Source organism: Eulemur rufifrons, chromosome 20, assembly GCF_041146395.1.
Source record: "Eulemur rufifrons isolate Redbay chromosome 20, OSU_ERuf_1, whole genome shotgun sequence".
In the NCBI taxonomy this organism is placed as follows: domain Eukaryota; kingdom Metazoa; phylum Chordata; class Mammalia; order Primates; family Lemuridae; genus Eulemur; species Eulemur rufifrons.
In genome coordinates this window covers 4,873,343-4,889,198 of record NC_091002.1, presented here as the reverse complement: position 1 = coordinate 4,889,198, position 15,856 = coordinate 4,873,343, and the positions used below count along the sequence as shown (strand labels likewise).

The following is a 15,856-nucleotide window of genomic DNA, read 5'->3' as shown; positions in this document are numbered from 1 at the left end:
TTCAAGGGCGGTGTGAAGGGGGAAGTGCGCGCAGAGCCGCACCCAGAGCTGCAAGTGTCTCAGGGACGAGCCTCGGTCACCAAGCACCATTGTTACTGGGAGAAGGACAAACTGGTTATTTGGATCTGGGTATCTGGCGGACATTTCCTTGAAGAAAAACAGTTCAAGGAAAAAAAAAAAAACACACGCTACGTGCTACCAATCACAAAATTTGTGATTTCACATGTAAATTAAAGTTTTGGAAAATATCTGCCGAAGAGAGCATCTCAATCTTTAAAGACTTTTCTGATGAGACGGGGCGGGGGGGGGGAGGTGATATAACAAGGGATTTTGGTATCGAACAATGAACTACGTCAACATTTGGAAATCTACGTAACTCAGGGAACTGTTATTTTCCAAACGATGCAGATGTTATAGAATCGCATCTGGGCAAAAGATCCATTCTGAGTGCAACATCAGTGAGCTTTAAAGCAACAGGGACAAGAAAGGTCATTAATACGGTTTTAGATTCCACATTGTAACTAATCTTTTTTAAAATAAATTTTATTTTGAAATAGTTTAAGACTCATAAGAAGTCGTAAAAATAGTACAGAGTTTCATGCACCCTTCCCCCAGCGCCCCCAGCGCCCCCAGCGACGATGTCTTACACAGCCACACTACATTGTCACAGCAGGAAAATGATATGGGTACAATTCTGTTAAGTCAGTTACAGACCTCAGTAGGATTTCACCAATTTTTACTGCGCTCATTTCTTTTTCTGTTGTCCAACTAACCTTTAAGAAAACACCATTTGTCAACTTTTGGTGCTGGTATCAAAAAGGGACATCCACAATGATCAGAATAAGGACATTAAAACACTTCTCCTTTCTGCAACTGCTTATCTGTGTGAGGCTGAATTTTCTTCATGTACTTCAACCAAACACACATATCGCAACAGATGAACGCAGAACCAAGCCAAGCATTACAGAGATTCCCGAAAATGTAAAACAAATATACACTGAATATTCTTGTTTTGGAAAATATGGTTATTTTTCTGTAAAACGTTATATTCATATGCCATAGATTATTCTTTTCATCCTAGTTTTCATTTTATACCGGTGCCATGAACACTGATACGTGTAACCCACATAATCAAGCACAGCTCCGTGGGGCCCTCTGTGGGTTTTAGGATTCTGAGAGCTCTGAGCTGTGAGGAAAATCCTGGGAGCAGATGCACCTCCTCCCAGAGCTCCGGGGCTCTCTAAAATTCACACATGCCAACACAAAGGCTGGAAACCTTTTTATTCTTCAGTTTACACACATATATTTGGGTCATATCATAATTTATCCAGAGGAAATTAAAAGTTGAGAAGTTTCTAGAGTGATTGTCAATAGCGGAAATATGATGCAAATTGTAAGTATTTTAAAGTGACCTTTTATTAAACTACTTACTATTTCATCTGAACTCAGGCACAGTGGTCAAAGAAATTAAAACTATTCATCAATTTCATATCTATATTTTTAGAACGATCTTGCATTTAAACAGATTTTACAATATCCAAATCCATGAAGTAAACAGCAGACTTTAAAAACCTATTGTTTTCCCAGTGTCCAGCTTAGTCTAAGACTTGGTGAGGCTGGTCTGATCCATGGCCGTGAAGAACGCACAGACGGCAGCTGTGACGAGCAGGTGCATCCCCTCATAGAGAAGCTTCGGAGAAAAGACGCTCCATATAAACAAGTGGTAACGCAGGGATGTCACCAAAATGATATATGCAGACACTGGAATGGAACCAATCAGCGCGTAGCAGAAGCAAGCGTGCCTCAGGGCTGAACCACTGCTAATAGAAAAGAAAATGTGCATTAGCATGTGCCGCTGTGTGTCACATAAGCCGAGGACACAAGTGTAACCAACGCTTTCACTTGGAGAAGGACTACAGCAATTCCTGCTCCTGGACTAGAAGGTGCTGTGCTCTCTCTCCCACACGCCCACCGGTCACTGAGTTACAGTCTCAGCATTCCTCCAGATGTCCTGGAGAAGGGAGACCCTAGTCCCTGCTCCCAAGGAGCATACATTCTAGTGAAGGAGACAGCAAAAACCAGATAAATACCTAACGGGTCAGGAAAAGAGAAATGCTATGAAGAAAAACAAAGCAGAGGCAACGGAAGAGTGACGGGCGAGAGCTCCCATGTTCCGCACGCACCCGAGCTCTCCAGAAATGCTCCCAGGACCCGACTGCGCACACAAGGACCCAGGGTGTTCGCCAGACACCAGGTCTCTCTAGGACCCCTCCCCCCAGAGGTCTGGACGGTCTGTCTGGGTGTGGGCAGCGGCTTCCCTGCTCTTCGGGGCCGCCACAGTCCATAAAACATTGTGGAAAATGCACCCCCAAATTGTGCATAGTTATTTAAAAATAATATCTGTGTACTATTATATTACATATATTATAAAATATAACCAATAATGGAATGCGATACAAATATCAGTTCTGAACTTTTCTTTCTGCTTGTCATTCTGGTCTGGTCTGAGGACACTGGCTCAAAAGTGTCTGCTAACCAAATTAACAATGAAGAACGGCATTCCAGAAATAGGAACCACCCCTCAAAGCACATTAATGTCCTCCCTTTGTTTTCAAACCATTACAAACATCTAACCTATTCCTTACAGCAACTCCTGTGAGTCTGTGCTTATTTCAAAATTATAAATTCCATTATTTGAGCATCTTCACACCTCAGTCACAATCCGTAATGAATCCTAAGTCCTGTCCTAATCCTAATCCTAATCCTAATCCTCGGTGGTCAGGTGTTCCCGGTGGTCAGGTGTTCCCGGTGGTCAGGTGTTCCAGCACCCTAATCCAAGTGCCAGCTTTGTGGCCTCACCTGGAACACCGTGATGAGTTTTTAGGTAGACTGTGGTCTCTCCTGTGTAATCAGTCCATGTCCCATATCCCTGCCGCCTGCTCTCCCAAAGGCATGGCCTCCGTCACCCAGGGGCTGCCTTTGCTGGCTGACTGCGCTCGAATGAGCACTGGGGACGGCTGACATAAAGCAAGGTGCCCCCAGCTGGGAGGGGCGTGAGCTCCGCCACCGGCGCAGACAGTTCCTCTGGCTCAGGAGTGTCTGTGCTGTGGGCCTGGACAAAGAAGGTGAGCGGCGAGACGCTCCGTGTAGGGGTGGCAAATGCTCAAAGGCAGAGCAGCAGTGTGTGCGCCTGTACACATGTGTTCTGTAAAGGGGCTCCTTAGTCCTGTTGCCCTGGCATCTCCACCAGGTGTCACTTAAAATGCTCCATAAATGTTTCCTCCTCCTGCTTCAGTGCTCACCGTCCTGCGAAGGGCACTACGGCCATTCAGGGGCAAAGGACAGGGCTGTCCTGAGTGCCCAGCACCTCACCTTCCCGGCAGCTGTCTCTGGTGACAGCTGGAGCTGACCCCTCCGGCTCACCTGGGTGTGGTGAGAGGACAACCCCATGCGGGAGGCTGTGCGGCAGAAGCCAGAGGGAGAGCGGAGGCCACAGGAACTGCTGGGGGGCAGGGGGGAGGACACGGGCAGGGCTCTGTGGTGTCACTGAGCCTTAATCAGGAGGAGCCTGAACACGGCCAGGACTGGCATGTGGGGCCAACAGCCACCAGAGCAAGAGCTATGCCATTCACGATGGCAGGAAGGGGACCCTCCAACTTCACATCCAAGCCTGGGACTGTGGAGACAGGAGAGGCCACAGAAGGATCCCAGGACTGGGGGCCTCTGGTCACAGCAGGACACGTGTGAGGACATGGCTGACCTGGCCGCACCCACCCAGAGTGTGCGAGAGGCTGGCCCAGCATCAGAAGACGCCTACTTTCTGGGGACCAGGCCATGCCATGGGTACGTGACGTGAGCATATAGGAGAGGCACAGGTGCTGCTGGCAGGGCCGGGGACAGAGCATAAGGGAGACCCCCTGGCACTTCCAGGCAGCTTTGAGCACTTCCAAGGGAGACCCCCTCATCTAACCCCCAGCAACTCCCGTTTTACAGAGGGGAAAACGAGGCACAGAGAAGTCACGTAACTGCCCGGGCCCAGGGGCACAGGCACAGGCCCAGGCCAGCCTGAGAGGCACGGGATCGAGCTTCCCATGCACCACTCAGCACCTGACCCTGCCAGGCCAGGCCCAGGCCCTGAGGGTCCTGTGGCAAACAGAGCCGCCAAGTCCCGGCCTCACGAAGCCTCCTTTCTAGGGGACACGATATACAGACGGTAAGGAAGCAGCGAATGCCAGAGGTGGGTGCGCTGTGGAGAAAACAGGCATTTTTCTGCATGGAGGGCTGCACTTTCGGTCTGGGGTGTCCCTGAGGGGCACATTTGCACAAAGCTCCACAGGAGGCAAGGCCACGAGTGACGTGGGTGCTGGAGAGACTCCAGGCTGACTGGAGGGAACGAGGGCTGAGGCCAAATTGGGCAGGGCAGCCTGGTAGGTGAGGCAGACATGGCCTAAAGGGACCGCTCAGTGACAGGGGACAGCGCTCATGTGTCCCTGAACTTCTCCCTGCACCACCCTTGCCTCTCCAACTCAACTCGTCAGCCTCTGAGTGGACGGGATACGCCCCCCGCTGCTCACAGATGACACGCAATGTGCACGGCCCTGGCCAGCAGCCCTCTCCAGAGTCCTCCACTGTCCAGCAGGGTTTCTGGAGGCCAAGAGCGGTGTCTTTTGTCTTCAGGTCCCCAAAGAGGAAGAACTACCCCAGCCCGCAAACCTGGCCACTGGAAAGCAGGAAAACCGGGCGGCTGGGGGGAGAAATTCTCCTTCTGTGCTTCCAGAAACCATGTGCTGGTATGAACTGGGGGAACCATTAAGGCCCCACATTGCACCTGAACCTGGCCCCGCACACATCCCTGCGACCTGCGGGCTCCTTCCTATCGAAGGGAAGGAGACTGATGAGGAGCCCGTGCAGCTCAGACAGCCGTATCTGGGTACGTCTCAGAACCGGGCAACCTGCCATCACATTTGTGCTGCAAGACACAGGAGACGCTTCACCTGCTCGCTTCTGAGCTCAGGAAATGCACTAAGTGGCTGGCCCACAGCACGGGCCCCGCGTACGTGCCAAACGCTGTCAGGAACACGGCTGGGATTTCCACGTAGGTGTCTAAGCCCACGAAGCCTGCCGAGATGTCCACAGTGGCGATGTTGTTGGAGTTGCCCTGGAACACAAGAGCAGAGCAGACACGGCTCTCAAAGATACAGCCCCAATAACCATGATGTCAGTGTGACACGCACACGAGGCCTGGGTGACCTCACCAGCACGCACACACATTGGTCAGGCTGGCTGCCTGGCTGCTCCTCAGGTCTCTGACTGGCCTTGCACAGGTCGACCCTGCACCTGCCTGCATCCCTCCAGGCCTGGGAGGAGCAGGTGAGACGGGCTGTGAAGAAATGTGTGGTCCCTTGTAAGGAACTACGCACATATAAACCTGCTGACGGGCTGTGGCAGATTTCACCCCTTCATCCCGATCCATGGACTTTTCACAGGACAAACACGCGGACCTGCTGTCACGGGGTGGTGCACATGGCCCTGGGAGGCACAGCTGCCTGGACCTGACGATAGAGCGACGCTGGACCAAAGACTAAAGGGTGGCCACACGGCTGGGCCCTGTTTGACAGTGACACTGTGCATGTGTCGTGAGTTACTTAGGGAGGGCAAGCAACAAGCTGGGGAGCACAGCCCCCGGAGCAGATGGATAACTCGCACGCAGCTTGCATGTCGGACCTGAGGACTGACTGCATCTGACTGTTGCCAAGATTCTGGTCAGTATGGCCCAGCCCTGGTGGGTAAATTGCCATGGGACACAAGGGCCAATGCCACACAGCTCACCCTGCATGTGAGTGGCAGGATTTTAGATCCAAGAAAAGGATCTCCGTCTGGGTACAGTGGCTCATGCCTGTAATCCGAGCACTTTGGGAGGCCAAGGTGGGAGGATCACTTGAGGCCAGAAGTTCAAGACCAGCCTGGGCAACATACCGAGACCCTGTCTCTATAAAAAATAGGGAAAATTAGTCAGGCATGTCCGTGTACGCCTACAGTCCCAGCTACTTGGGAGGCTGAGGTGGGAGGATGGCTTGAGTCCAAGAGTCTGAGGCTGCAGTGAGCTATGATGACGTCACGGCACTCCAGCCTGGGCAACAGAGTGAGATCCTGTCGCAAAAAAAACAACAAAAAAAGGATCTCCTAAGATTCTACCTCTTCACCTTCAATCTGTATTGATTCCGTCTTTTTTTTTTTTTTTTGAGACAGAGTCTCGCTTTGTTGCCCGGGCTAGAGTGAGTGCTGTGGCGTCAGCCTCGCTCACAGCAACCTCAAACTCCTGGGCTTAAGCGATCCCACTGCCTCAGCCTCCCGAGTAGCTGGGACTACAGGCATGCGCCACCATGCCTGGCTAATTTTTTAGTTGTCCAGATAATTTCTTTCTATTTTTAGTAGAGACGGGGTCTCGCTCTTGCTCAGGCTTGTCTCAAACTCCTGAGCTCAAACGATCCACCCGCCTTGGCGTCCCAGAGTGCTAGGATTACAGGCGTGAGCCACCGCGCCCGGCCTTCCGTCATCTATCATGCCAATTTTTCCTTAGATACCCAAGGCATTTAAGACCTGATAGCTTGTGTCTCTATCAAGCCTGGCCACGGCCCTCTCTGGAACCAGTTGTCCTCGGGCCCATGAAACAACTCTGGCTGGTGCTCACCAGCTCAGCAAACTCAATGGTCAAACCCCACTCCCTTCAGCTGTGGCTTTGTTCCACGCACACATGCGGGCCCAGGGGGCCACCATGCTGACATCTGCTACGTCTCAGAAACGTGCATTTCCTGTCATCCTCACTGTCTGCCCCCTAGGCCCCATCCTTACGGTTTAACCTCCATTCCATGCCTCCCCATCAATCCACGTGACTCATGGCCACCTTGGCTCTCCTGGAAGGTGCAACTGGGAGCACATAATTCCCCTGTCTGGAGCCCTTCCCCAGGGAGACCGAGGAGCAGCAGGAAACTCGGCAGCTTCGGCAGGAGGGAGGGGAGGAGGGAGGACAGAGTTCCACGTGCTACCTTAAGGGCAATGTGGTGAGGTTAGAGCGGGTCTGATACCTGGAAGGTCCTGGTGACCCCAGCAGGTTCAGCCATGCACTGAGTGCCTACCACGGTGTTGTTTCAGCAGCCAACAGCACGTGCTGTGTGTTCTGAGGCTTTGCTGGTACCAACAGTCCAGAAGAGGTATGTCATTACTGTCATATAGGGCGGAAACTGAGGCAGAGAGACCCAGGGACTGAGCAGAAGCGGAGGGCAGGCAGATGAGTGTGGACACCCACGCTCTTGCCCCGTGCCATCAAGAACCTGCCAAGCTAAGGGCAGGGGGCAGGGACAGGGCAGAAACCCACAGGCTCTTCTCCCAAGAAACCAAACAGTGAAGGGAGAGAGACTCAACCTGAAGAAATGGGCCCTGGAGAGGCAGAAAGATGAGAGCTGGCGGGGGGGTGTGCAGGGGGATAGAGTTGTAGGGAGGGCAGGCGTAGATGGCAGCGGGGCCTGCTCTGCTGCTCCCGCTGTGACAGGCTGTGGCCCACCTCTGCGAGGCCTGAGTCTCTGCTGACTCCGCCTGCTGAGCAGTCCCTGGTGCCAGGAAGGTAGCTGCTGCATGAACACTAGTGGCCCTTGGACACGTCGCCCAGCCACCGCCACACTGTGTCTCATGACCACCGTGGCATCGCCGCCGCGCTGTGCAGAGGAGCAGAGTGAACTCCAGAGGCTGTTTCATCGCCCAGAGTCACAACCACGTTGCCGCACAGCCCAGGCTCAGTTGGGCTCCCGACCCTCCCAACAGCCTGGAACTATTTATTATTTCCTTTTCATAGATAAGGACTGAGGCACAGCAGAGCCTGGCAGAGGCCGCCTGGCTTTTAAGTGCTGGGAGCCAGCACCCAGGCCTGTGGCCACATGCACTTCTGGCCAGCACACCCCGTGGCTCCACGCCCGTGCTCCCCACACAGGTGCGGGATCCCACAGTGGGGGGAGCTACCGCTGTTACAAGGAGATGGAGTGTCAAGTAGGTTAGAAGGGGCAGGGCAGCACCAAGACAGGGCTAAGAATCGGCGTGTCAGCCATGGTCTATGCCACGGTGCTTGAGGGCTTACAGATTTCTGTAATTCTGTAACTTCACCCCTGCCACCTTTGGGCTTCAGGGTCAGAGAGACAGACAGAGAAAGGCCTACAACTATGGGCTGCTCTGTTGATAAGGCCGGGAGCACCAGGAGACCAGGAGAGGAGGACAGGACGGGGAAGTGGCCGACCTGTCAGGACAGAACCAGACACGCCCCTGGGACTGGACGGAGGAGGGGAAGAAGCTGGCGCACACAGAGGAAATACAGACCCTCGCTGTCAAGACAAGAAAGTAAACCCAAGGTGTTCGGTAGCTGAAGCAAAGTCATTCAGCCAGGGAGCCAGAGCCAGGAGGGCAACTAGGCTGCACCCACTCTCCTGGGGACGCTGGCAGGGTGGATGGGACTGGATACCTTCAAGGCCTGTCTACCTGTCCAGGTGCTGTTTATCTACGCCTGTGCAAAACCAAGGTAAGCTTGAGCTTGTCTGTGATGAGTCTTCAAACACTGGAGAGAAGACCTGACGACCCACGAGGCTCTAGGGACTAATAACCAAGTGGGGTCACCAAACGGTCCTCAGTGTGGACAGTCCTGATACCAGGGGCAAAGGGCGTGAGAGAGCACAAGTATTATATTCACCGAAGAAAGCAAGAGAAACACATGGCATGTTTCCCTAACTGCCTGTAATGAACAAATCCAGGCCCGACCCAGCAGACCAACACTCCATTCAGCACTTAGGATGTCTGTCTTAAATGACTGACTGTACTTTATCTTATAAAATACACGTAAGATTTCAGCATAATTCACCGTGCCATCTGACAGTTCTTTCACTGAACAAACATAACTTTCCAACTCATGGTAACATTTTCTCAAAGAAAAACTAAAAAATAGATAACATATAAAAAGTCAACAGTCTTCTACCCACGGTAATAAGGAAAACCTACCTGGAAATAGAAGAATGCTTGACCGAACCAATAATGCATTACAGTAATCTCAGCGGCATCGTGTCTCAGGGGCTTCCAGATGAATTTACTCATGACAGTCTGAATCAAGAGACTAAATGCTAAGACTGGAAGATTGTGTGGTCTAAAGAGCAAGGCTGCCAGAAGAACTAATCCACTATATATCTCCCATAAACCTACAGTCTTGATTTTGAAGTCTGCAGCAATGACTTGAGATTTAAGTAAGTCTTTGGTGCCCGTGAACAGAATGCCAAGGATAAAGACATAAACAAAACGAGCTTCAATAATACCCCTAAAAAAAAGCAAAACAAGTTAGATTCATTAGCACCAGCTAGAAAAATTGAAATACATATTTTCCCACGAAAAATACACATGTCTATTTAGATGACACCTAAATGTGCCAGTGTGGCTGGCTAAATGAGCGTGGCACCCTCCCTGCCCCCCAAGGAATATCATGGAAGTGCGCATGTCTGCCTCTGCACGTCAGCCCGAGGAGCACTCTACCACAGCCAACAGGTGTGTCCTAGTGGGCCCTTCTCTGACGGAGTCGGCCTCAGGGAAAGCTTGCTCATTTGGCCTAAGGGTCACATGGTGGCGAGACCTAAGCTATGCCCTGTAGCACACTAGAAAAATCCACCTGCTTTGCACAGTTAATTTGGAAAACCACTGCACTAGTATAAGATCTAATTCAGTCAGAAACTTCCAAGAGCTGAGGCAAGAGGATCGCTTGAGGTCAGGAGTTTGAGACCAGCCTGAGCAAGAGCAAAACCCCATCTCTACTAAAAATAGAAAAAAATCAGCCAGGCTTGGTAGTGTGTGCCTGTAGTCCCAGCTACTCAGGAGGCTGAGGCAGGAGGATCGCTTGAACCCAGGAGTTTGAGGTTGCTGTGACAAGGCTGATACCACGGCACTCTAGCCCGGGCAATAGAGCGAGACTCTATCTCCAAAACAAAGAAAAAAAAAAACCTTCCATAAGTTCATGAATGCGAATTGTACAAGTGAGCGTGTTCACAATCAAGCAGCCTTAGACAAGTACTCGCACAGTTGTTTGCACACACACGTGCGATGGTGCGGTGGTTCTGACTGCAGGCCCTGGGGAAAGGCGGGGCTTTGTTCAGCCCAGGCCTGCTGCTGACTAGCCCTGGTGTTGGGAGCAAGTTAAGCAAGACTTTTGACGCTCGGCTTTGTTATTTGTGAAATGAAGAGAAAGTGGTATCTACACCTCACAAGGTGTAGCATTAAACAAGAGGCTGCACATAAAGTGTTTGGTGCATAGTACATGCTTAGTAAATATTAAGTACTATTATGAATGAAGGATTTTAGTACTTCCTTTATGGTAATCTGTAAAGGATATAATCTATGATACTATGCCAAAGAATTTCATCTTATAAAACATATATATTCCTAAAACATAATATTTTAAATAAATTTTGCAAATGAAATATTTTATATACACTAGAAAAGCTGATAATTTAAAATAATCATAAATAAATAAATTTGAAAATGAAATGTCACCATAAAACATAACTTTTAAAAAACTGAATTTTTCCATCAGATTTTCTCAGAAAGGTTTATATATTTAAAAACAACAGAACTGTGATCAGTTTAATTCAAACAGTCTGAGCACTGTGCACACTGTGCCCGGCAGTGTGGCCTGCCATGAGGGCCACGCCCGGCTGATGAGCTGGGCTCAGGCACACGGCAAGTCCCACAGGCCCAGCTGTGTGCTAATTTGAGAGGGAATGACAGGCCCACGTGGGCTCAAAGGAGGGAGAAATCTGCAAAGGTTGGAACCACTGGAGAAGCTTCAAAGCAGAAAAGGGACTGGCCTCTGTATCAAGAGAGGACGCCAGGGCGGGCTGGAAGGGGAACAGGAGGGAGAGCATCTTCAGACGCCCTCAGTGGGCCCTCCTCCTCCTCGCCCTGACTGGCCAGCGCCCATTCCTGCACACCCAGGACCACTGCAACTCGACCGTCCACTCCCGCCAAGCCCGGGCTTCTGAGTGGAGAAGAGAGTCAGGAGTTGAATGCAAAGGATTTATAACACCAAGGAATGGCAGCACCTGGGGGCTGAGGGAGAACAGCAGCTGTCACCGTGATCTAGAACCAAGGTGGCTCTAGCATCAGGGTGGGTCTGGAACCAGGACGTATTCAGAATCAGCACTGATGGGAGACTAGGAGTGGAAGCATCGTACAGGAAGAATGCGAACCAAGCAGGGCATGTTGAAAGAAAGGCACACTGGCTATTTTCTGGACACCAGCAAAGTATATGCTGCAGTAAGCAGGTAAGGTAAGATGATCAAAGTCCTGAAATGAGTGATGCTGAAATCAGGTGCATAGATCTGAGAGGAAATGAGAAATTTATTCACGTGCTGCATTTTGAGATTTAAAGAAACACCCCTAAATGTAACATCCAGGTCTTGACATCTGCCCAAAGTCTCAGACTCCGAAGTTAACAGCCTACGTGTCCACAGAACACCCCCCGCACCTGCAGCTCACCATTCTTTCCCCACCTGGCCTCCCTGCTACATGGCCGTCACCTCAGCCAGGCCCCCTGGCGTCACCTCAACCCCCATCACCCTCATATCAGTCAGCAGGTGTTTCCAGGTATGCTCCCCAGAGCCGCCCACAGCCTGGCCAGACCCTCAGCTCTCACCTTGCCCTCTCCTCTGATTATAAAAGCCATACTTATTAATTCTAGACATCTGTAAGGTACAAAAATGAGTAAAAAGGAAGGTTACGAGCCTCCTATTATCCCAGATCCTAAATATAACCACAGCCAACATGTTACGTATTCAGTCTTTCACATAAATACGAAAGAAGACACGCACACACTTGGCAAGCTGGGGTCACGCTGCAGTTTCGCAGCCTACTGTCCCAGCGCGTGGTTCTGTGCCCTGTGGAAACGTACCACCCAACAGCTCCAGGATTCCTTATGAAACTTCGACACGACTGAGAGGATCACCTTACTATTTGCTAGATAACCGCCTTGTCTTTACTTTTTGCGATTGTAAAGGACCCTTCAGCGAGCATGCTTGCATCCCATTCCCAGGCTCTCCTCCGCTTGTTTTCTTGAGATAAACTTGGCAGAGGGAGGCCGTGCCAGAGGGTTAGCCGTGTTTTCCAAACTTCCCTCCAGAATGGCCTCTGCTCAACCCAGCCCTCGGGAGTGGGAGGGAGTCTGTTTCACCACAGCACCATTAAAAACAGAAAAGCAGCCACTTTGGCACGCAGAACAAGGTATTCATGACTGAGCCCTCCCAGTCAGCATGCACATGCTCCACTGGCGTGAGCTCCTGGCCCCTTACAGGAGCTCGCTGACAACCACAGGGACAGCTGAATTCTCTAGCATGCCTCATTTCCCAACCACCGTTGTCACCTGTATTACTGCCGTAACACTGTGACTGAGCAAAACTGAACCCTGCAACTGCATGTTGCCATTAGCTTAGACCTCAGTCTATGCTCATCTGTATGTCTGTCTTACACCCTGGAGGTTTTATTTTTAATTGAAAAAATAAGTTTCAATGATATTACTTCCAAGTTGTCTGTCTCCCTAAAAAAAAGGCACTAACAAAGCAGTTAATTGAGGTTTTCTTAGGCTCTAGTAGCTGCCAACTAACAAACACCAAACCCCAGTGCTCTAGAGACTGGCATGGCTTTCTTTTAGAACATAAAATATTAAAATAGATCTACAAGCACACCGCTGTGTCTGCCCGTGCACTTACTTCACTTACTTTGAAATGTCTCTGTTGTCCTGCTGCCACGGGAACAGCACATTCCCAATGGCCGCCCTGTAGCAATAGACGCCCAGCAGCCCCAGCGCCAAGGCCGCCTTGGACACGGGGGAGCAGCCCCTCTGAACCAACGTGAAAGTCACAAGGAGGGAGAGGGCGGCCAGGACCGAGAGCTCCGCTTTGTGATCAGAGCTGAAATAAGATGGAAAATGCCAAAATTACTACCAAATAGTGATGCTATCAATCTACACCAAGTGGTTTTCAAAGAACTACATTAAAAATAACAGATTTTCCTGAAATGTAAAAATAAAATGAAATTGTTGGTTTTTGAAACTCACACAAAGGTTCTTTTTTTTTTTTTTTTTTTTTTTGAGACAAAGTCTTGCTCTTTTGCCTTGGCTAAAGTGCCATGGCTTCAGCCTAGCTCACAGCAACCTCAAACTCCTGGGCTTAAGCAATCCTTCTGCCTCAGCCTCCCGAGGCACTGGGACTACAGGCATGTGCCACCATGCCCGGTTAATTTTTTCTATATATTTTAAGTTGTCCAGATAATTTATTTCTATTTTTTAGTAGAGACAGGGTCTCACTCTTGCTCAGTCTGGTCTCGAACTCTAGACCTCGAGCGATCCTGCCACCTCGGCCTCCCAGAGCGCTAGGATTATAGGTGTGAGCCACTGCGCCCGGCCTCACACAAAGGTTCTTAAAATGTAACACATAATAGACTGGCAACCTGAAGTCTTCATCTTTCATTACCCAGGGCCCCACCTCAGCTCCGGATGATCAAAGGCCAGGTAGTGACACTTAAAACAGTCCTCTTGTCCCCTGACACCCTCTTCTGGGGCAGCCTCGTATTTGCCTGAGTACACCCAGCTCACCTCCTGGCTCCAGCCCTCTCCCATTACTCAGCAACACGGATCAACTCAGTAGACCCTCTCACCCTCGGGCATCTGCCGTCCCCTGCTCCTGGGTGAGGAGATGGTGCGGCAGTTGACAGCTCACCTGAGGACAGAGCCTGAGGCCCTGCCCCTGCCTCCGTGGTGCAGGCGCTGCCTGGTCCTGCCGCCAGCCTGCTACCTCAGCCCAAGTGGGAACATTGGGAAGGCCAGCGTCCCTTCTGTTTTACTGACTGACACTCACAAGTCAAAGCCCAGAAAGTTAATAGCCGTTAAAGCACAAGTCAATATTCTGCCAAGGCATACACACAAATGGAAAAACTATTTCAGAAAATGCTGAGGACACTCTGGGAGGCTGAGGTGGGCAGATCGTTTGAGCTCGGGAGTTTGAGACCAGCCTGAGCAAGAGTGAGACCCCGTCTCTATTAAAAATAGAAAGAAATTAGCTGGACAACTAAAAATATATAGAAAAAATTAGCTGGGCATGGTGGCACATGCCTGTAGTCCCAGCTACTCGGGAGGCTGAGGCAAGAGGATCGCTTGAGCCCAGAAGTTTGAGGTTGCTGTGAGCTAGGGTGACGCCACGGCACTCTAGCCCGGGCAACAGAGTGAGACTTTGCCTCAAAATAAATAAATAAATAAATAAATAAAATAAAAAAGAAAAGAAAACGCTGAAGAAAGACATTGCCAGTGTCAGGACGGGGCTCTGAGAAGGGAGGGGCAGACGGGAGCCACATCATGGGCCTTATCTGGGAGGGGGTACCTGGGCGTTTGTTTATTATCACTCTTTAAATCGTATGTATTTTTACACACTGTTCTGGATTGTTACACAGTAGTAGTCCCCCCTTAACCGTAGCAGGTATGTTCTACGACCCCCAGTGGATGCCTGAAACTGCAGAAAGTACCAAATCATATATACATATATGTATATGTAGTTATTTCCTATATATACATATATAGTAAAGTTAAATTTATAAATTAGGCACGAGATTAATAACTAACAATAATTGTAACAATATACTGTAATGAAAGTTATACGAATGTGGTCTTTTCAGACCATGGTTGACCTCGGGTAAGCAGAACTACGGATGGGGGCTACTGTTATGTCACAGTTGGAAAACAAAAGCAATAGTGAAGCAGGTTTAGACACCTTTCGAGGAGTGGAAGGTTGCCAGGAGGTGCAAACAGAGTCCTCTTTACGAATCGGTGGGAGTGATCTAGCAGCACAGGGAGACTGACATGCGGGAAGGCCCAGAGCGAGCCTCAGGCAGCGCTGCACGCCCCGAGGGACTTGCCGCGCACACGCTTAGTGCATCTGTGGCAGCCAGCCAATTCTCTCCCAGTGCTTCAATTTTCCAGAAAAATAAGAAACGAGGTGTTACTGTGCTATTCCAGGACCCAGAGGTCCATAATGCAGCCAGCCGCTCCAGGCACCCAGGCTCTGACTCCGAGGCCAGCACGCCCCACACGGCTTCCCGCTAGCTGCACTCCCTCTCAGCCTCCTCACCTCTGAAGTGGGTACAACTACGTCCTCTCCCCAGGGCTGCTGAGCAAATGAGAGGTGCCGGCACACAGCAGGCAGGCGCCTGAAGGATGCTGACCTGTGATGAATGGGCTTACCAAGGCTTGGCTAATTTAGCTAATACTTAAGAGAAATTTCCCATAAGAATTACTTGGTCAGAGGAATCCATAATTTCATAGCTTTGGATGTGAATTTCCAAGTATCTTCCAAAAGAACTATGCCAGTAATATGGCCCTAGCAACCCTCACACGCTCACCGAGACTGGGTTTTATCATTTATTTTTGTTTCTCTGTCTTAACAGGTCCAAAGCATCACCTCGTCACCTAACGTGCAGTGCCCGAATCACCAGCAGTGCGCACTTCCCTCTCCTTTCTGCTACCAGTTTTGACGGACGCTGCTCACAGCAGTCAGCTCCCTGTACGTACCTCTCACTGTGAGTATTCTCTCATTTTGCTGTTTTCACTTTAGTTTCCTAAGTCTTCATTGCTAGACAATTACAATTTTAAATACAGTCAAATCTTGATTTTTTTCAAGTTTCAAGTTTCTTCTATTTACTTCACTCCTTATTTCAAATCCTCCCTCCTTCTTAGGTTTTCCAGTCACTGGTGACAGGCTCAGGAGGTGGCTGAAGGTTCCCCCACTTGGCTCTGCCC

At 50.2% G+C, this 15,856-nt stretch overlaps 1 protein-coding gene across 11 annotated transcripts in view; it reads right to left on the bottom strand.

Annotated features, from left to right (window-relative positions):
- Nucleotides 1-558: 558 nt before the first annotated feature.
- The window catches only part of PIGG (phosphatidylinositol glycan anchor biosynthesis class G (EMM blood group)), a 38,644-nt gene continuing 23,346 nt past the window's right edge, over nt 559-15,856 (bottom strand). For 8 of the 11 annotated variants that reach the window (XR_011236427.1, XR_011236426.1, XM_069496499.1 and 5 more), the window contains 4 exons: nt 12,789-12,980; nt 9,037-9,346; nt 4,995-5,158; nt 559-1,817 (listed from right to left, as the gene is read on the bottom strand). Coding sequence is in view for 7 of the 11 variants with exons in the window: in XM_069496499.1 (XP_069352600.1) it covers nt 1,601-1,817; nt 4,995-5,158; nt 9,037-9,346; nt 12,789-12,980 (883 nt within the window). In the remaining 4 variants the exon portion in view is untranslated. Of the gene's footprint in view, nt 1,821-4,994; nt 5,159-9,036; nt 9,347-12,788; nt 12,981-15,856 lie in introns of all 11 variants that reach the window. The other 3 variants (XR_011236428.1, XR_011236425.1, XM_069496496.1) reach the window with 2 other exon arrangements.